Source organism: Octodon degus, unplaced genomic scaffold (assembly GCF_000260255.1).
Source record: "Octodon degus isolate 3935 unplaced genomic scaffold, OctDeg1.0 scaffold00024, whole genome shotgun sequence".
Lineage (NCBI taxonomy): Eukaryota > Metazoa > Chordata > Mammalia > Rodentia > Octodontidae > Octodon > Octodon degus.
Window position 1 is genome coordinate 12047460 of NW_004524600.1, and position 17505 is coordinate 12064964.

The following is a 17505-nucleotide window of genomic DNA, read 5'->3' on the forward strand; positions in this document are numbered from 1 at the left end:
TAGCATAATACCTTTGATCAGATCATAGAACAGATTATTGAGTCCTGCTTGGTGCTTTGCATTTCGGTAATGGAGTAATTATTCTAGAACAATTAACCAGAGTAAGTGACCAGAACAGATGTCCCTTACCTGAGCCTTTGTCACATTAGCCACTCTCTTTTTGGGAAAAAAGTCCCCCCCCCCCCCCAAGCATGACATGGAAGTTTACTATGTGCTGAATGGGAGTTAGATGTCTTTCACTGCAGATATCTCTGTTGACGTCAGATCATCGGTCACCTCGGTGTTTGGTAAGGCTTGTGTTCCTGCTGCTCAGGGACCCTACCAGGGCCTACCCCAAACCCCACCTCCAATAGGCACACCCCACAACTTCCACACATTCTCCTTAAAGTGATCCCAACCATGTGAGCCAATTCAAGACCTCGGACAGCACTTAGAGGTCTTAATCTTAACTTGCAGGCACCATCTAGTGCTCCTTTGGAGACCTTTTCACACTGACTTGATTCTCACCTGATGGATTTCCAGGGCCAACTTGATGATCACTGAATCCCACGTAGGCTTCAGTCTGTCTCCAGAGCACAGGCTCTGTTTGTAAAATTCTGTTCTTGTGCTGGTACCCCTGGGGACCACACCGAAGGGACCCCAGGCTTCGCATTCACACCCAGACCAGGTAGCACTCCTTCGCCATCACTCTCCAAGCCATGAACTTTTTGCTTTTATTTTTATTTATTTATTTTTGTATTTCTCTTAAGGAACAGTCCACAGGGTGTTCAGGGTCTCACTACTAGATTGGACTTGTAGTATCCGCCAGTTTACAGCCTCCAAAAAGCTGGGATTACAGGCGTATGCCACCATGCCCAGTCTCAATCACCATCTCAGTGTGCCCCAGGGTGGGGCTAGCACAGCAGGCCTGGGGATTGAACCTCCAGCCCCTGTGCTTGCTTGCAGGCACTTTAATCTGCTGAACTATTTGGCCAGCCCTCCATGAACTTTTTCAGATTCAATCTCTCCAGTTCTTTCCTTCTTTCTACCCTCTTGAAAATAAACACACACTAAAACAAAATATTCTACTCATCTTTTTGTTCTTTGTTGACACAGAGTATTGCTGTACAGCTCAGGCTGGCCGTGAACTTGTGGTGCTCCTCCTGCTTCAGCCTCCCTAGTGCTGGACCACAGTTGTGCACTACCATGCCTGGCCCACTCACCTTTGTATTGGTATTGTGTAAATTTTATAAATGAACGTGGGCAAAACTGATAGGTTTCTCATTTTTATGTTTTACCACCAAGTCCTCTAAGTACGACATGCCTTTTCATTTACTCAAATCTTATGCTCAGCTATAATAGTTTGAAGTTTGTTTTCATATAGATCTTACATTTTCCTTATTAAGTTAATCCCTATTTTGACTGCTGTAGCAATTTCAAATGGGTTATATCTTACATTTTGACTCTGTAGATAAGAAAGCGATGCTTTCTTGTATGTTAAATTTTTATGCTTTATTAGAGTACTGTATTATAATTGTTTCAAATTTTTATTTTCCTGGATTGGCCCAGGATACAATCTTACAACATACACAGAGTGGCGATGGAGTCCCAGCCTTCCCACTTGTACACTTGTGATCCCACAGCATTCCTCACCATGCTGGCTAGTGTTTCCCTCATGAATCTAAGTAATAACAAAACTGAATTATCCTCTTGTCTTTCATCCTAATGAGCACAGCCCACTGAAATCATGTTGCATTTGGGGACCAGGTAGATCAACTTTAAATTATGAGCGTATTCACTTGTTCCTCCACTGCCTACATACCTTCCTTGCTTGCTTGCTTGCCTGGCACCAGGGATCGAACTCAGGACCTTGTGTTCACCAGGCAGGCACTTATGCCACCGCGCTGTCTCTCCGCTCCTTTATTTCTTCTTAAAAATCAAGAATTCCTATTAAGGGCTGGCCAGATAGCTCAGGGGATTAAAGCACCTGTTTAGGGACACACAGGGACTGGAGTTTGATCCCCAAGGTGCAGTGCCAGCCCTGACCCCAAGGCATGCTGAGACTGTGATTAAGACTGGGTGTGGTGGCTCACCCCTGTAATCCCAGCACTTGTGAGGCTAAAACCAGGAGGATCACAACAAGTCTGATCTACGTAGTAAGACCATGCAGACCAGGTACTAAATACATTTTTAAAAAAGAAAGGCTATTAAACTATATTAAACTGTACCAGCTATCTTGTCAATGTCTGTGGCTTTAATCACATAGTTTTTCTCCTCAGGTCTATTATTATGATTAATATATGACTGTATTACATAATATTGAACATCCTTGAATTCCATTAAAATAAACCCAAGGTAATATATGAGTATGTGTCTTTTAATGAGCTGCCGGACTGTTTCTTAATGTTTGCTTATGATTTATAATGCCAATATTCATGAATGAAAGCAGTCAATTTTCTGCTTTGTGTAGTCTGTGGCACTCTGGCCTCAGGGTTGGACTAATTCATTAAAAGGAACTGCACCTCCCTGCTGCCCAGTGCTGAGCAAGTTTCAAACATTCTTCTTTAAAATCTCGAGCACGCTTCCCCCCCTCCCCTCCCCTCCCCCCCTTCCCTGTGAGACCCTCTGGCGTTGGTGTGTTTTCTGTTTTTTCAAATTAGTGTGACATCTGTATATATTTTTTTCAGTGGTGTTCACTCTGGCACACTATTCCCCTTTTCTATAGTCAGATTTGACACATTCTGTAAGTCATAAAATAAGGTTCAAAATTCTTCTCTATTTCTTCCATCTAGTAAAAGATGACGTATTCAGTGTTTATTCCTAATAACTAAATTCTCTGCCTTAAAATGCACAGTAGTGCTTTCTTCTTAGCTACCACTCACTCTAATTCCTCAACTCAGTGTTGCCCACTCTGATTCTCCTTGGCTTCCCTCCGCCACTGTTCCCAAGCCCACAGCTATGCACCCAGAAGCCAGAGAGCTACCCCACCCCATCCTGCTCTGACTTCTCACACCCTTGTTTCCAGCCCACCTTCAACACCCAGACTTGTGGAAGGCCACCACCCTGCCCCATGCACCTGCTGAAGGCAGCTCAGCACGGGCCATGGGTGTGCAGGAGGTGGGAGACGGAGAGCGAAGCCAGGGCTTGTCGACTTAAGCAGCCGGGAGAAAGGTGCTGTAGGTAGCTGAGGTAAGGAAAAACTAGGATCAATGAATATTTTGTTTGTTTGTCTATTTGTTTGTTTTTGGAAGAGGAATACAAAATCACATAAATTAAATTTGGTTAAGATTAAGATACCTGGAAGAGATTTAAGTAGGGATGGATACTAAGCCAATAAATGTCCTGTCAGAACAGGAGACACAAACTTGGAAAACTTCAACGCATGGAACTTAAAACCATGGGACTGAATGAAATCACCCAAAGCACGAGTCTCTTACAAAAGAACAAAGGTGCCAGATTTGGGCCACAGGGCCACGCCAGCCTTTAGATACCTGGAAGAAAGAGGCAACCAACCAAATGCTTGAGAAGCCATGGCTAGTTAGGAGGAGGAACTCCAGGAGTGCCGAATACAGAAAATATCCTGAAGAAAAGATTAACCAATGATGCTAGCTGCTGCCAAAAGGTCGGATGGCAGAAGCATTCGACTTGGCAAGAGGAGACAGGCAGACTCAACCACAGGAGTTCCTGCAGTAGTAGGCTGCAGATAAACATTTGGAAGGCCTTCAAGACAGACCATGAGGAAAGACAGAGGAGACAGCAGGTTAGGCGGCTTCTCGGATGTTTTCCTACCAAGAGGAATGGAAAAATGTAGTAGAAACTAGCAGAGGATCACAGGCCAAAGGAGTTTCTTCACAAGGAAAGAAAGCACAGGATGTCTGTCTAATAATGATGAAGCAGTGGAGAACATTTGATCAGCCCACAGAGGGAAGGGTAAACTGCAAGTCCGGAGTCCTGAAGGCTGGCTTCATTCATTCTGTAGTACGTAGTGCTTACATTCTTTGTTAGGAGTTGGTGTGCATACATAATACATTTTAATTCTTTTTTTTCATTCCCTTTCCTTTCCCTCAGAGATAGATCTTTATGTTCTTTTTTTTTTTTTTTTTTGTTGGTTGGTTGGGTTTTGTTTTTTTATTTTTTATTTTTTTGGCGGAACTGAGGATTGAACTCAGGGCCTTGCACTTGACAGGAAAGCACTTATTCTTTCTTTCTTTCTTTCTTTCTTTATTTGTTTATTTGTTTATTTAGTGTGTGGGTGGCCAGCTCAGCCCACCAGGGGGCAGGCCTGGCTAGCATGTGGTGCTGGGGATTGAACCGCGGTCCCTGTGTTTTGCTTAGCTTAGCTTAGCTTAGCTTAGCTTGTTCTAAGTAGGTGCTTTAGACCACTGAGCCATCTCACCAACCCCGCCTCATTCATTCTGCTGGACAAATCTAGCATGTCTCCTGTCAGTGGGTCCCTGATTTGGGCATCTGGGGGAGGACCTGGCACCCAGTGCAGGTGGGAGGAGTAGGAAGAAGCAGGAAGGTCAGCGTGGCTTTGAACAGGAATGTCAGCTGATGGCCTCTTTCCCCAGGATGGTAAATATCAAGCCAGACTGTGAAAGTGAAGCACAGGGAGCAGTGTTTGGAGGCTTGAGAACGGGCACAGAATTTCTCAGGGGAAGCTGGACCACTTTTGTGATAGGATTACAGGGGGCATCAAGCTGGAAAAACACAGACGGAGTTTCTTCTTTTTGTCACAGCCTCGGCGAGTCCTGTAGGACACACATTTGAATGGACCCGAGCTCTCTTGCTTGGATCACCGCAGTATCCTATTATTTCGTCTCTGCGTCAATCCTCCACTCCCCACAGCCTAATCTTCATAAAGGAGCCACATAAATCTCATTAAATAGCAAATCAGATCATGTTACTTCCCCACCCGGCCTCCGCAGTGACCTTCTATCCCATGCAGAACCAACAAACCCGAAGCCCTTACGGTGGCCAATCAGGACCCACATGACCGTGCCCTCTGCTGCGTCTCTTGTGGGCACTTTTCCCTCGCACCCACCTGTCTCCGCTGACCTCTGGCTGTCCCCTCCTAGGCTCTGCACATCAGTCTCTGGGTCGCTGCAGCTGCTCATTCTGCTGCCTGGGAAGGACGTCTCAGGACACTGACATGCGGCATCCTTCTGCTTGTCCCTCAATGTGGCTCCCGTGGTCCTCACAGAGTCCAAGGGACCACAGCCTGGGGACTGCAGAGCCCTCAGGAGCCCTGCTTTTTCACGCTCTCAACGCATCAGCGCCTGGTGCTGTTTCCTATACTGCACTTGTTTGTTTATCACTGTGACCCCTTTTATGGCAGGGATTGAATCCTGTTCATTTTATGGGTTCCTGAGACCTAGAACAATCTTTGGTAATCTGGAGGTACCACATAAATATGAATGAAGGAATGAAGGAATGAAGGAATGAATGACCTGCTCAGAAAGACCTGAGGAAGCAATCTTATTCTACTATCCGCTTTCTTAATGCCTCTAGTGGAATGCCTTGCTGAGCCCGCGGTACATCCCTAGACACACAGACAGAGGCAGAAGTGAAACCGGAAATTGGTCTCCCAGCTCCCACAAAGTCACCATCATTATCTGTGCCCCTTCAGTGCCATTCACATCACCATTTTTTGAGTCTAGGTCCTTAGTTTTCTCTTGCCTGTCATGACAGCCCACAGCAGAAGAACTGTCTTCCATTCAGCAGTAAATGCGAAACACCACAGCAGCAGGTTGTCTGGGAAACTCCTACCACTTGGCTCTCTCTGCCCTGAACGCTTAAGTTCCTTAAGTACAGACACCTTATTACCCTCGACATTTTGCAGTGTCCATCACACCGACCCGACTACATTGCCACTCCATCTTCCAGCACATTCTCCACTGAGACTTCAGCAGAGCACAGCCCACGCCTCTCACCCCAAGCATCTCTCTGCTGAGTAAGGCCTAATCACTTCATTTAGAGTCACAGCCTCAGCTTCCTCTGATTTATCACCCTGCAGCAGACACACTGCTGTCCAACCCAGCAAAGTCACTTCTAGAAACTCAGTGCCTCTCTGTGAAGTCAAGCTTCCAAGGGCAGGCCCGCTGCTGCTTCACTGCTGGGTGCCCACCCCTCAAAGTGGGCCTGGCCTGCAGTGTGCACACCCCACTCTTGGTTTACAAGTGAATTCTAATTCTGCTCACAGAACTCTTTCAGACCACTCTGAGCCGGGACTGGGATCGGGTTCCAAATCACCACCGCTGATGGCTGTGAAGCTTGGAGGGATGTGTGCGTCATATGACCTCAGAATAGGGGCTGAGAGCCAGAAATACAGGGTCAGATATGGACTGGGTGGTAATTAACAAGTGACTGTTGAACCAATGAAGAGCCAAGTGGCCCGTCAACCGCTAAGTGCAATGTGGAGACACAAGCCCAGGTCTCTCACTTTAACCAAGGTTAGAGTCAAATAGGTTAAACTAAGGCAAGTAACATTAAAGGAACACATCGGACAGGAGCTAAGGAGAGAGCCCTGTAGGAAGTGTCAGGGAAGCCCAGGGGCTTTCATGTTGAATCCCCAGACCAAATCGCTATCTTTGTTACCGAAAGCGGCACTCGGCCTCATTAATTGTTACGGCTTGTGTCTAGAAGTTCTCCAAAGCCTCATGCAGTCTTGGGGGTTAGGGGCAGGCTTTCCAGAGGTGGCTGAATCTAGACTCAGTGAGTGATTCATGGTCCAAATCCAAGGTTAAGGGCAAGTGCTGCACCAGCCCAAGGGCGGGTAGCCTGCATACAATGTAAGGGATGGCAAGAACCTGGTCTCACATTCCGGTTGCTTTTGTCGTCTTCTGCAGCCATGAAAGGCTGCCCCTCTGCCATATGCCACCCTGCCTTGGAGTCATCAGACCACGGACTAGAAGCGCTACACACTGTGAGCTCAATAAACCTTTCCTCTGTTAACTTTGGGTGTTGCGTATTTTGTCTCAGCAATGAGAAAAGTAACTAAGACATTAACTCTACACAACTAAGAAGCAAAATGCATCCTCTTTGGCACAGGGCATTTGACTTAATCCAGTAATGATGAATAAACATAAGATGGACAGTGTATTCTAAGAGCATCAGATCGGACATATAGGACAAGGAGAGTAAAGGAGCATTCAGATGGAATATTTGGAGGAGTCAAAAAACTGCACTAGTTAAAATATGGCACTGAGTTTTGGAGCCCAGCAGGAAACAGGGGTGAGCAGGGAGATAAGGAAAGAAGGAAGCTCACCACGATGGCATAATCTGATGGTTTATATTTAATGTGTGATAATCCCTAATTAACATTATACATCCATAAGTTGACATTTACTTCTCAACAACAACCGTCCGAGATGACATGTAGACTTTCTACTTCACAGTTTTTGATTGCACTTCAACTTGGTTCTCTATATTTAAAAAAAGAACAAATAAAAGTTGTCCTTCCAGCACACTAACCATGTCTGCCAAGGACTTCAGTGCTTTCCACCAAGCACGAGTGTTTTTGGGGAGTGTTAAAAAGAAGCCACAGTGCGGTACAGTGGCAAAGGGATGAAGGTGGCTGTGTGCCTCAAGGGAGCCCCGCTCTGGGACATGCTAGAAAATAGTCTTGTGCCCAGCCTGGGCTCTGTGGGAAGCCAGAAGGCAGGGCCCTCACGCACAGCAGAGGGCTGCTCTGCCGCTGACGCCCCTTGACACAGGAAGCAACACATGGGCCAAGGAAACATGCAGTGGCCCCCCTCTGGGTCTTGACCTGGTGATACCAGGTATTTATTATGGAGATGAGCCACAGCGCATCCCGCCATATGCAGGAGACACATATGGGTGTCTTCCCACCTGACTGTCATTGACCGACTTGCTGTGAACAAGACAGGAGGCTTGGTTCCTCAGGGGTGAGGAGCTGTCCACACTCGGTGCACACGTGGGAGGAAGGCTGCCTGGAGGAGGAGTCCGTGGCAGTGCTGCACGAGTATCGAGGAACCCACAGAGGGCCCATTGGCCTCACAGTCAGCTCTGAGGTGAAGATGCAGCTGTGTGATCACTTGGCGACCCCTATAGTTTGTATCTAGATGTCCCCTCAAGGCCTCATGCCTTCACAGGCGGGGCTTTGGGAGAAGGGACTGAATTACAGGGGCATGAGACTCAGCCATGAGTCAGCCCTCTGAGCTACAATGTGGTGCTGGGAGAGCAGCCTGGAGGGAGGAGGTGGGCACTGGGGGCGCGGCCTGGCAGGGTCTGGCACCCTCCTACTCCCCTGATCCTGCTCTGCTTCCTGGCCCCCTGCCAGGAGCTGTCTCTCCGGCCATACTGCCATCCCACTGTCTTCATGCCAGTGGAGTGTGGACTGAATTGTCTACAGACTGTGTGTCAGCATAAACTTCTCCTCCTTTCAATGTGTTGGTGTCAGGTACCATGTCTCAGTGACCAGCAGGCAAGTAGGACAGAGACTTTTTGGGGAGCTCTTACAGGGTGACCATGATGGTGCCAGTTTGCCACCATGGGAATCTACACTTTTAGACACTCACAACTTGCGCAACATGGTGCACCCAGACACCACTTCTGGCTCACGGAGCACCCCACAAAAGATCTGTCCATATCTGAGAGGCAACAGTAGACCAATAAGCAAAAACAGCTGGATTAACAAAAATCTCGCTATGCAATTTATCTTCTTGTTTTCATTTTCCTTACTCATGTCAACAAAAGAAAAAGAGTTTTTTTAAATTACAGATCAGAATAATTTTGTGATGGCTGCTGGTCCCATTATAGTTAGGACTATTTTCATATACCTTAGCAAAAGAACTAGTATGTGAAAACATCTTTAAAGAAATGGGAAAAACATTGAGTGATTAAAAATCTGGGTGGAGAAGAAAAAAGTGGGGAGTTGTTGGCCAAGAGGGGTGCAAAGTTTCAGACAGACAGAAGGAATAAACATTGAGATCTATTGCACAACAGTATGACACAGTCAATAATAACGTACTGTCTATTTCCTCTTTTCTTTTTTTCAGTCCTTGCCATGGAAACCAGGCCTTGTGTGTACAGGTAAACGCTTTACCACTGAGCTATCCCCCAGACCATATTATACATTTCAAAATAATTAAAATAGCAAAGTTTAAATGCCTTATGATAATCATCGATTGGTAAGGAAGGTGGATGTGTCACTTCACTTGATATAATCAGTTATATATATGAAGTACTGTACTAATAAACACGTGCAATTATGATTAGTTAATTAAGATTATTAATTTAAAAACAACTGGAGTCCAATATTCATTTGAAGACTAAGAAAGGTAACAATTTCCCATTTTTTTGATCAACAGTTTACTTAGTTTGGTTCTGAAGTTGTCTGTTTAATGTAAAGAATAAATTTTGAAATTATGTTTTTTAGCTATCAGGGTATTTATGTATTGGTCTAATGTCCCTGAAAGTTTTTAGATTAAAAATGATTTCTAAACAAAATTCTACTTATCAGATCTTATTTTAAGTAATTCCATTATCAGTCCACATAACCTGATAAAACTATATATATATATATATATATCTGCATACCTTTTTATTCTTTCTTGTGCATTTAACATGAAAAAATAAACTTCTCTTAATAGGTTGTGCATATCGTGAGGGAAGGCATGAGTAAAAGAATGCAAATGCAACACAGCACACTAACCAGCCAGTGCAATAATATTAAGAAAAGCACTTGGGATGGATCTACACTAGATGCACAGGGTGCTTGTGAAACAGTGGTCTCTAGAGGGTGCTATGATTGCAATGTGGTTTCCTGTCCCAGGGTCCCTGGCTTGGAGGCTTGAACCTTAGCATGGCAATGTTAGGGTGGAATTTTTAATAAGGGAGTCATGTTGGGACGTGGGGCATGATGGGAAGTGGTGCATGACGAGATGGGGCATGATGGGAAGTGGGGCATGATGGGAAGTGGGGCATGATGGGAGGTGGGGCATGTTGGGAGGTAAGGCATGACGGGTGTGGTAATAGGTCATTAGAGCTTGCCTTTGAAAGAAAGTCAGGTATTTCTGTGGGACCCTGCTTAGTACTCAGGATAACACTATACCTGGCCTCACATGGCCTCTTTCTTGCTTGCTGTTTTGAGCCAAAACTTCTCACCCACACACTTGCTCTGTCACCACATCCACCTTGATGTGACGTGGGCCAGAGACCACCCCAGAGAAGAGCCAATGCGGCACTACACACTGGAGCCCACAAACTGCAAGCTAAGCAACTCTTTTTCTTCATAAGTCATCTGCCTCACCTATCTCATAATTACTGGTGAAAGCTAATTAGCAGAGCTCTTTGTAACATAATTGTGTCCTTGGTCATGTGAAAGACAAAACAACAGAGACCTTCATTTCTCCTAACCAAAAGAGAACACTCAAAATGCGACAATGTACTGAATTTAGTTGATCAGAGAAATCTTAGATCCAGATCTTACTTCCTTTTTTACCAGAATGTGTATTTACAGAGAAGCTGCAATGATAATATTGAGTCCCTTGAGCACCCTTCACCTTCTTTCTCCTTCCATTGCACTCTTAGGTAATCATAGTCTTTATGTCAAAATCAGGAACTCAACTGGTGATGGCATTGTGCTAATTAAAATACAGAATTCCGCTTCCACCAGCTTTCCATACATGCCGTCGCTTGTTCCAGGCTCCAGCCTGAAGCCCCTACGAGCTCAGCAGCCCCCCTCACCTTTCGGTCTGTGTCGGGGTCCTCATCTTGGTACTCATCACTGCAGAGTGGGCCTGGCTGGGCTGCGAAGGTGGGTCCCTGAGAGTAGTACTGTGAGCTCCGGTAGCCGTCGCGCCTCAGCTTATCACAGTCTGCAGGGGAGACAGGATGGGGAGGGGGTTAGAAGCCCCACTGACTTACCCTCTTGATCTTTTCCAATAATATTTTCCTAAGATCGCAAAATATAGTAACAAAAGAAGGACAAAACAACTAGAGGACCAACATATCAATTAGGTCAATACACTACCAGCTCATCGCCAATGCTCATGGGCCCCAGGAGGCAGATTCTGCCACTAACTCTCCTTACAGGAAATGCAAAGCTAAGGTAATTAGATTATTTGCTTTGCAATGTTATACAAGAGAGCAGACTCAGATATTTAACCCAGAGCTTACTTACTGCACTATGATTTTTGATGCAGAATAACTAAATATAATCTTCTGCATTAAAAAAGAAAAAGCAGGATTTCTTCCTGGCTGCTCCACCAAAGGAAATTAAAAAAAAAAAAAAAAAAAAACAGCAATTCCCATGCTACACGTATCTACCAGACTCATCAGGTGAAAGTGGCATTGATTATAATCCTCTCATTTTATTTAGTAATTACTTTTCTCCCACGATCTCTCCCCCTCCCCTCCCCTCCCCTTCCCTCCCTTCCCCTTCCCCTCCTCCTTTCTTCTCCCCCTCACTAGCTCGCTGCTTGGTTTGCTGGGGATAGAACCCAAGGCCTCCTGCATGCCACTCAGGTGCTCCACCACTGAGCTACATCCACAGCCCTCAATTCCACTGCAGAACCATGGCATGGGAATGCTTTGTGGAGCTCCAGGCGAAGGCAGCTGCCTGTCTGAAGCACCAGAAGCGCACCTGGTACCCAAGGGAGAGGCAAGCGGACTTGGGGCTGTCAGCCAAAGGGAAACCACTGATAGGAGGTTCTCATCAGCACAGCTAGTGGACAGGACAAAAGTGCTGGTGGCTTTTAAAGCACCAGGCGCTTCCCTATGACTCAGGCATATTAAGGGAACGCGCACGTGGCAAAAGGCCTCGGCACAAGGATCCCTTAAGTACTCAGCTTCCTAAAGCCACACAGAATAGGTTTGGTTTTAGAAAAGTCTTCTCTTTACACAGCTGTGTACCTAAAGGCACAGAACTAAATTAGGGCATCTTCAGAGCTCCTGTCCTACACAAGGCCTCTGATTCTTCCTCAAACGGGAGACAAGCAAGCAGCCCTTCCTGTGGAGAGAGAAAAATATAGACTAGTTTTTCTAAACCAGGGAATAAAGTCTTTTTTCTCTTTTGCTGTCTCACAGTGGGAGTGGACAGAGAGAATTTCTAATTCAGTACTTCAGGTCAGATTTTTTAAATCTCATGAAAATAGTCAAGAAGATCCATGAAAATGTCAAACTGAAAAATATACATGTAGTCGCAGAAAGCTGAGTAGCTCTACCTCTATTACTTATTTATGGGTTAAATACTTAGTGGTCTGGGCTGGCACCTACTTGTAATTTGACTGTAATGCAATTAAATTTTTTTCCCTGAAACTTTCAGAACTTTTTTTTTTTAGGGAAGGGTCTGCAGGGTGTTCAGGGTCTCACTATTAGATCAAACTCAGAGTGATCCACCTGTTTACAGCCTCCTAAAATCTGGGATTACAGGTGCACACCATCACTTGCCCTCTCAGTGTGCCCTGGGGGCGAGTCTGGCACAGCAGGTAGGATTGAACTTCCAACTCCTGGGCTTGCTTGCTGGCGCTTTAATTTGCTGAGCTATTTGGCTGACCTTTCTAGTCTATTTTTAAATGTGAATTTATTCATACAAATCTAACCTTTATAAATGAGATGAAATATTTTTACATTTCCTTCACTTACTGGTTTTTCTACCATAAATACTGTCAGAATCTATAGTCTCACTCTATCAAAATAATATTACAAAAACATGATTAAAAATTTTCAGAGGGCTGGGAAGATGGCTCAGTAGAATAAGTGCTTGTCTGGCAAGCACAAGAATCTGAGTTCAACCCCAGGTTCAGCCAAAAAAAAAAAAAAAGAAAGAAAGAAAGAAATTTTCAGGTGTTGTTCTCTACAGAATTTTGGAATTCTATAAATAATTAACTTGAGTTCCTTCAACTAGCCTAAAGCTAAAATAAAAAAATAACATTGAGTCCAATAATTCTACATACCAAATTTTAACACCAATTAACGCCTAACTTCCAGTTCGGAGGCTTCTGCGCCCAGTGGAAATCATAATGCGTTGGTTTTCTATCATAAAGTTCATGTCTCAAAAATATTTAAGTAGCAGTATAATAAATTAGTGCGGCAAGTGAAATATAATGCCAGGTCTACAATTAAATTGTTAGTATAAATTTATGGCAGGTGACCAACTTTTACTTTTACCAAATGTATAAAATCTAGTAAATACATCAAATTCCACTGTCACTTAGCCTAACTCAAGGGGAAATCTAGGAAAACTTCCCCTCATTGTAACAGATCTGAAACCACGGCCTTGTTCATTAAAAACTGAGTTAATTGTCCTTAGAACGAGATGTGGGTAAGAACCAGCCGCTATGAGTAAACAAAGACTCTTCAAACACTCCCTACAGAGTAACTGTGAGGCACAGCATAATTTAAAGCCAGGATATGACACAACTATAGGCCAGAAAGAAGAGCCCAAGGAAGATCTACACTTACCACATACCTTTCTTATAATAGAAATTTATTTGGAATAAAAACGTGTTATTGTTCTTGCCATACTCCTTGGATAAAAGTATCACTATTTGTTGAGGTCTCTGACTTCTAAACTAACAAATTTCTCTCCCTTCTTTTCATGAAAAGTAAAAAAGTTCTACAGCACAAAGACAATGGACAAGAACTTCTTGATAAATCAAAGTTTAAAATGTAGAGGAAAAAAGTAAAGTCATGGAACTAGATGGTCATCCAATCGTCCCATGCATTTAATTGGAAATAGTAAGAGTTGACTAAAAGAAGCATTTTTAAAAAGCTGTTGTCAAGATAATTCTATGAGAAACTCTTATTGAATTTCTCCTTTCTATGTTATTGTTCATTGTAAATTTACTTCATCAGTCAAAATCAACTAGTATACGTAGCAGTTACAAATAATCCCAAGATCTAAGAGTTTCTTTTCCCCACAGGAAGAAATACAAGCTGGCAAGGACTTTGCTCACTGTGGTCACCTAGAGTTGAGACAGGTGAAAGCCTCAACGCATACTCGTGACTCCACCTGGCTATGCGATGAGATGCGGCGCTCCGGCTCTTGGGACTTCCGCTAGGAGCTACAAGTGAATTGACGTTCACTCCAATTTTGCACAGCTCGCCCTAACTCCAATGGGGCAGGAACATACTCCTATCTCTTGCAAAAGCGTGGAAAATTAGTATATTCCTGAACAGTTCTAATGATGCTCCCAAACAGAAGATTACATTCAATCTGTTTCCCAGATTCATGCCACTGCATCACTCAGCACTTAGTTCTACTGTCTTTCCAGTCCTTCCGTGAGAGCCTTTTGAGGGGGAACTTGCACGAAGAGCGAACATCCCGCCTTCTGTTTTGCTAACAGGAGGCTAATTATCAAGGCAGATTCCAGGTTGGGGGCCAACAAGTGCTGTTTAGCATTGCTTACTACACTTGAGACCTCAGGGAGCATTTAATCTCTTGGAAACTCAGGGTCTACTTTAGGAAATGGGTGCTATCTCTTCTGAGAAGCTGCAGTGGGGTTCACTCCCCCAAGGCTTTCAGACACTCTGGTCTGCTCTGGCACTTTTCAGTCCTAGATGCCGGAACTTTGCACTTGGCCCTCTATAAGGTAGGTACTCAAAACTCACCCAACATTGTCAGAATTCACCACATAAATGCTAGCTGCCTTGAACTCTTGCATTTTCAAAGCCAGGAACTAAAGAACTTGGCTGTACAATGCCTTACTATGACTCTCATTTTACCACGTTTGGCCCCATATTCACTAAAATGTCATAGGCTGTGAGCATTTTCTTAAGGGAAAAAAGACATTTCTCAGATCCTCTCCTTGTCAGTGGCCTGGACCCTTCAAACTTCTGCATCGAAAACTGAGCTACAGAATTCAAATTGATCTAACTATGGAATTTATAAAGTTCTTTCATCCATAACTAATTTTGTATGACATAAAGCTTTATGCTGAGGAATGATTTTATATTAGAAGAGTATCAGCCAGGTGCTTCATAAAGATATTGCTATTTCATAACTACTAGAAGCCAGGAGAAAGCCGGCATGGTGGTACATGCCTGTAATCCCAGTACTCTGGAGGCTGAGGCAAAAGAATCACCTGGAGTCTGAATCCAGCCTTGGGCTACACAATGAGTTCAAGGCCAGTCCTTACTACATGGTGAGAACCCTGTGTCCGGCAGAAGCAAGGAGAGAGAAGCTGGGTGTCGTGGCACATGCCTGTAATCCCAGCACTCCAGAGGCTGAGGCAGGAGGATTGCTGTGAGTTCAAAGCCAGCCTGGGCTACAGAGTGAGTTCAAGTCCAGCTTGAACTACATAGGGAGACCCTGTCTCAAAAGACTGAAAAAAAAAAGGGGGGGGGTAGGAATGGAGGTGATCTGATGTGACAATATGTGAAACTGTATTCCCCCAAAACACACATTGAAGTCCTAGGCCCAGCTACCTGTGGATGGCAAAAGTAGTCTTTCCAGGCATAACCAGGTTCAAATGAGGTTATCAGAATGGCCACTAGTCCAGTACAAGGGATGTCTTCAGTTGATGAACCAGAGCCCAGGAGACCACTGAGACATAGCAAGAGGCCCATGTGAAGGCAGGGACTGGAGCTCCGCAAGCCAGCACACCCCAGGGCCACCAGAAGCTGAAGCAGACAGAGGAGTTTCCTCCCCTAGAGGTTGGAGGGAGCCTGGCTTTGCCTCCATCCTGATTTTAGGCTTTTAATCTCTAGGCCCGAATGATGAAACATTGCCATTGTTTTCAGTTTTATAGCACAAGATATGGAAGACATTAGTGTAGAATTGGGATAGGGTTTGCTTCCTGGTAGGAAGCTCAGCCTATCCTGGAAAGATACCTCAGTAAGAACCAGCCTGGGGGGCTGGGCATGGCGGCACATGCCTGTAACTGCAGCACTCTGGATGGCTAAAGCAGGAAGACAGGGTTTGAGCCCAGGGCGGGCAACGTGAGACCTGTGATCCAGCTATCCCCCTTCTAGATCTCTTCTCCAAAGAGTTAAAGACCTCACATTACAGGAATGCACACACACCCTTGGTTAGAGCAGCAGAATTCATAACAGCCAGGTCATGGAAACAGCCTATATACTCATCAACAGATGAAGTGATAAAGAAAACTGGCATTTATACACAGTGGAACGCTACTCTGCCATTGGGTAGGATAAATTTAGGCATCCAAAGGCAATTGGATGCAATCTGAGACTACAGTGGTAAGTGAAATAAGTCAGACACAAGCTCAAATAATACATGGCTCTTCTTGGAAGGAGGGAGGGAGGGAAGGAAGGAGAGAGACAGAGAGAGACAGAAAGAGACAGACAGAAACACACAGAGAGACAGAGAGACAGAAATTTGAATGAATGACTAGATAAACAGGAGGTAAGGAGAAGTTCAAATGATTCCCCAAATCACCTATTCTACTGATCCCAAAATATATACGCTAATGGTATATGTACCACATATGCTAATTATGTTTGACTTGTACTACTAGTTGTTCTTAGTTCATTAAAAAGAAAGTTTTGTGCTACTATTTGTTTCTTCTTGATAAGAGTCTTTTCTGTGTATCACTTGTACCCTGAGTAACACTTTGGGCTGTCTTTTAAGATTAGGACACACAAGGCATCAACCAGTGCAGTGGCGCACGTATCGCAGTGGGCCATTTGCTATCCCTGAAAGCTCTAGCAGTTTGCTGTCAGTGAACTGTTGCTATTCTCTAACTATTTTGCTATGAAATTTTATTTTTTCGTAGAAGTTTGATGAGTACTCTTATGCTTTCTTAATAACTGTATTACATTAAAAATTTTTACAGCCCACTTACAAGCTAAAAAACTGAAAATGAAAAGGCCAGGGAGGTGGCTCAGCACGAAGGGTCTGGGCTCCATCTCTGAAGTCACCAGAGCCCAGGGGAGGGCAGGAGAGAAGGTTATGGCTCTGATCTGGTGCGCCCCCTCAAAGCCTCTGGTGTTCAGAGGTGAGGAGGCTTCAGGAATGTGGATGGATAACTGAGCTGCTGCTAGAGGTGGGAAGATGTCACCACTGGGACGCCACCTGGAGGGGGGCATCTCCCTCCCTAGCTCCTCCCTTGTCACTGCTTCCAGGGCACCAGGATTTGGCAGCTGTCCTCTGATAGCCCCTTCTACCATGAGAGGACAGGAGAGAAGAGAATTGGCCATAGGCGACACCCTGGCTACTCAACAGCTAAGCCAAGCAGCAATTCCTGATGTGCTCAGGAACCTGTCTCAAGGTCCCATGAAAGGGGTCCTGGGGGAGCAAGAGCTGTGACTGCAGCTCTCAGAGGCAACCAATAGTCTCAGCTTGCTAGCAATGTCAACTTTGATTGAGGCTTGCTATGAATATATCAATTCTAGGTACTTCCTGTATAGTACGTAAATCATTTACCTGTCCCAACAACCCTAAGAAATAATAGAATTACCCACACTTTCCATTTCAGAATACAAAAAGGGAGCTTGCTGTGGGTGGTGCAGCCAGGTTAGAAGCATGGTGTTCCAGTGCCAGGGCCAATGTGCCCTGAGAGAGTGAGGCCGGGAGGCAATGGCACTGCTAGGAGCCAC

The 17505-nt window shown here is 44.8% G+C and overlaps 1 protein-coding gene across 1 annotated transcript in view; it reads right to left on the bottom strand.

Moving 5' to 3' along the window:
• Nhsl1 (NHS like 1) overlaps positions 1-17505 on the bottom strand; it is a 91217-nt gene that overhangs the window by 49577 nt on the left and 24135 nt on the right. Inside the window, exon 3 of the mRNA XM_023712201.1 lies at positions 10690-10820. Within this exon, the coding sequence (XP_023567969.1) occupies positions 10690-10820 (131 nt within the window). The remainder of the gene's footprint in view (positions 1-10689; positions 10821-17505) is intronic.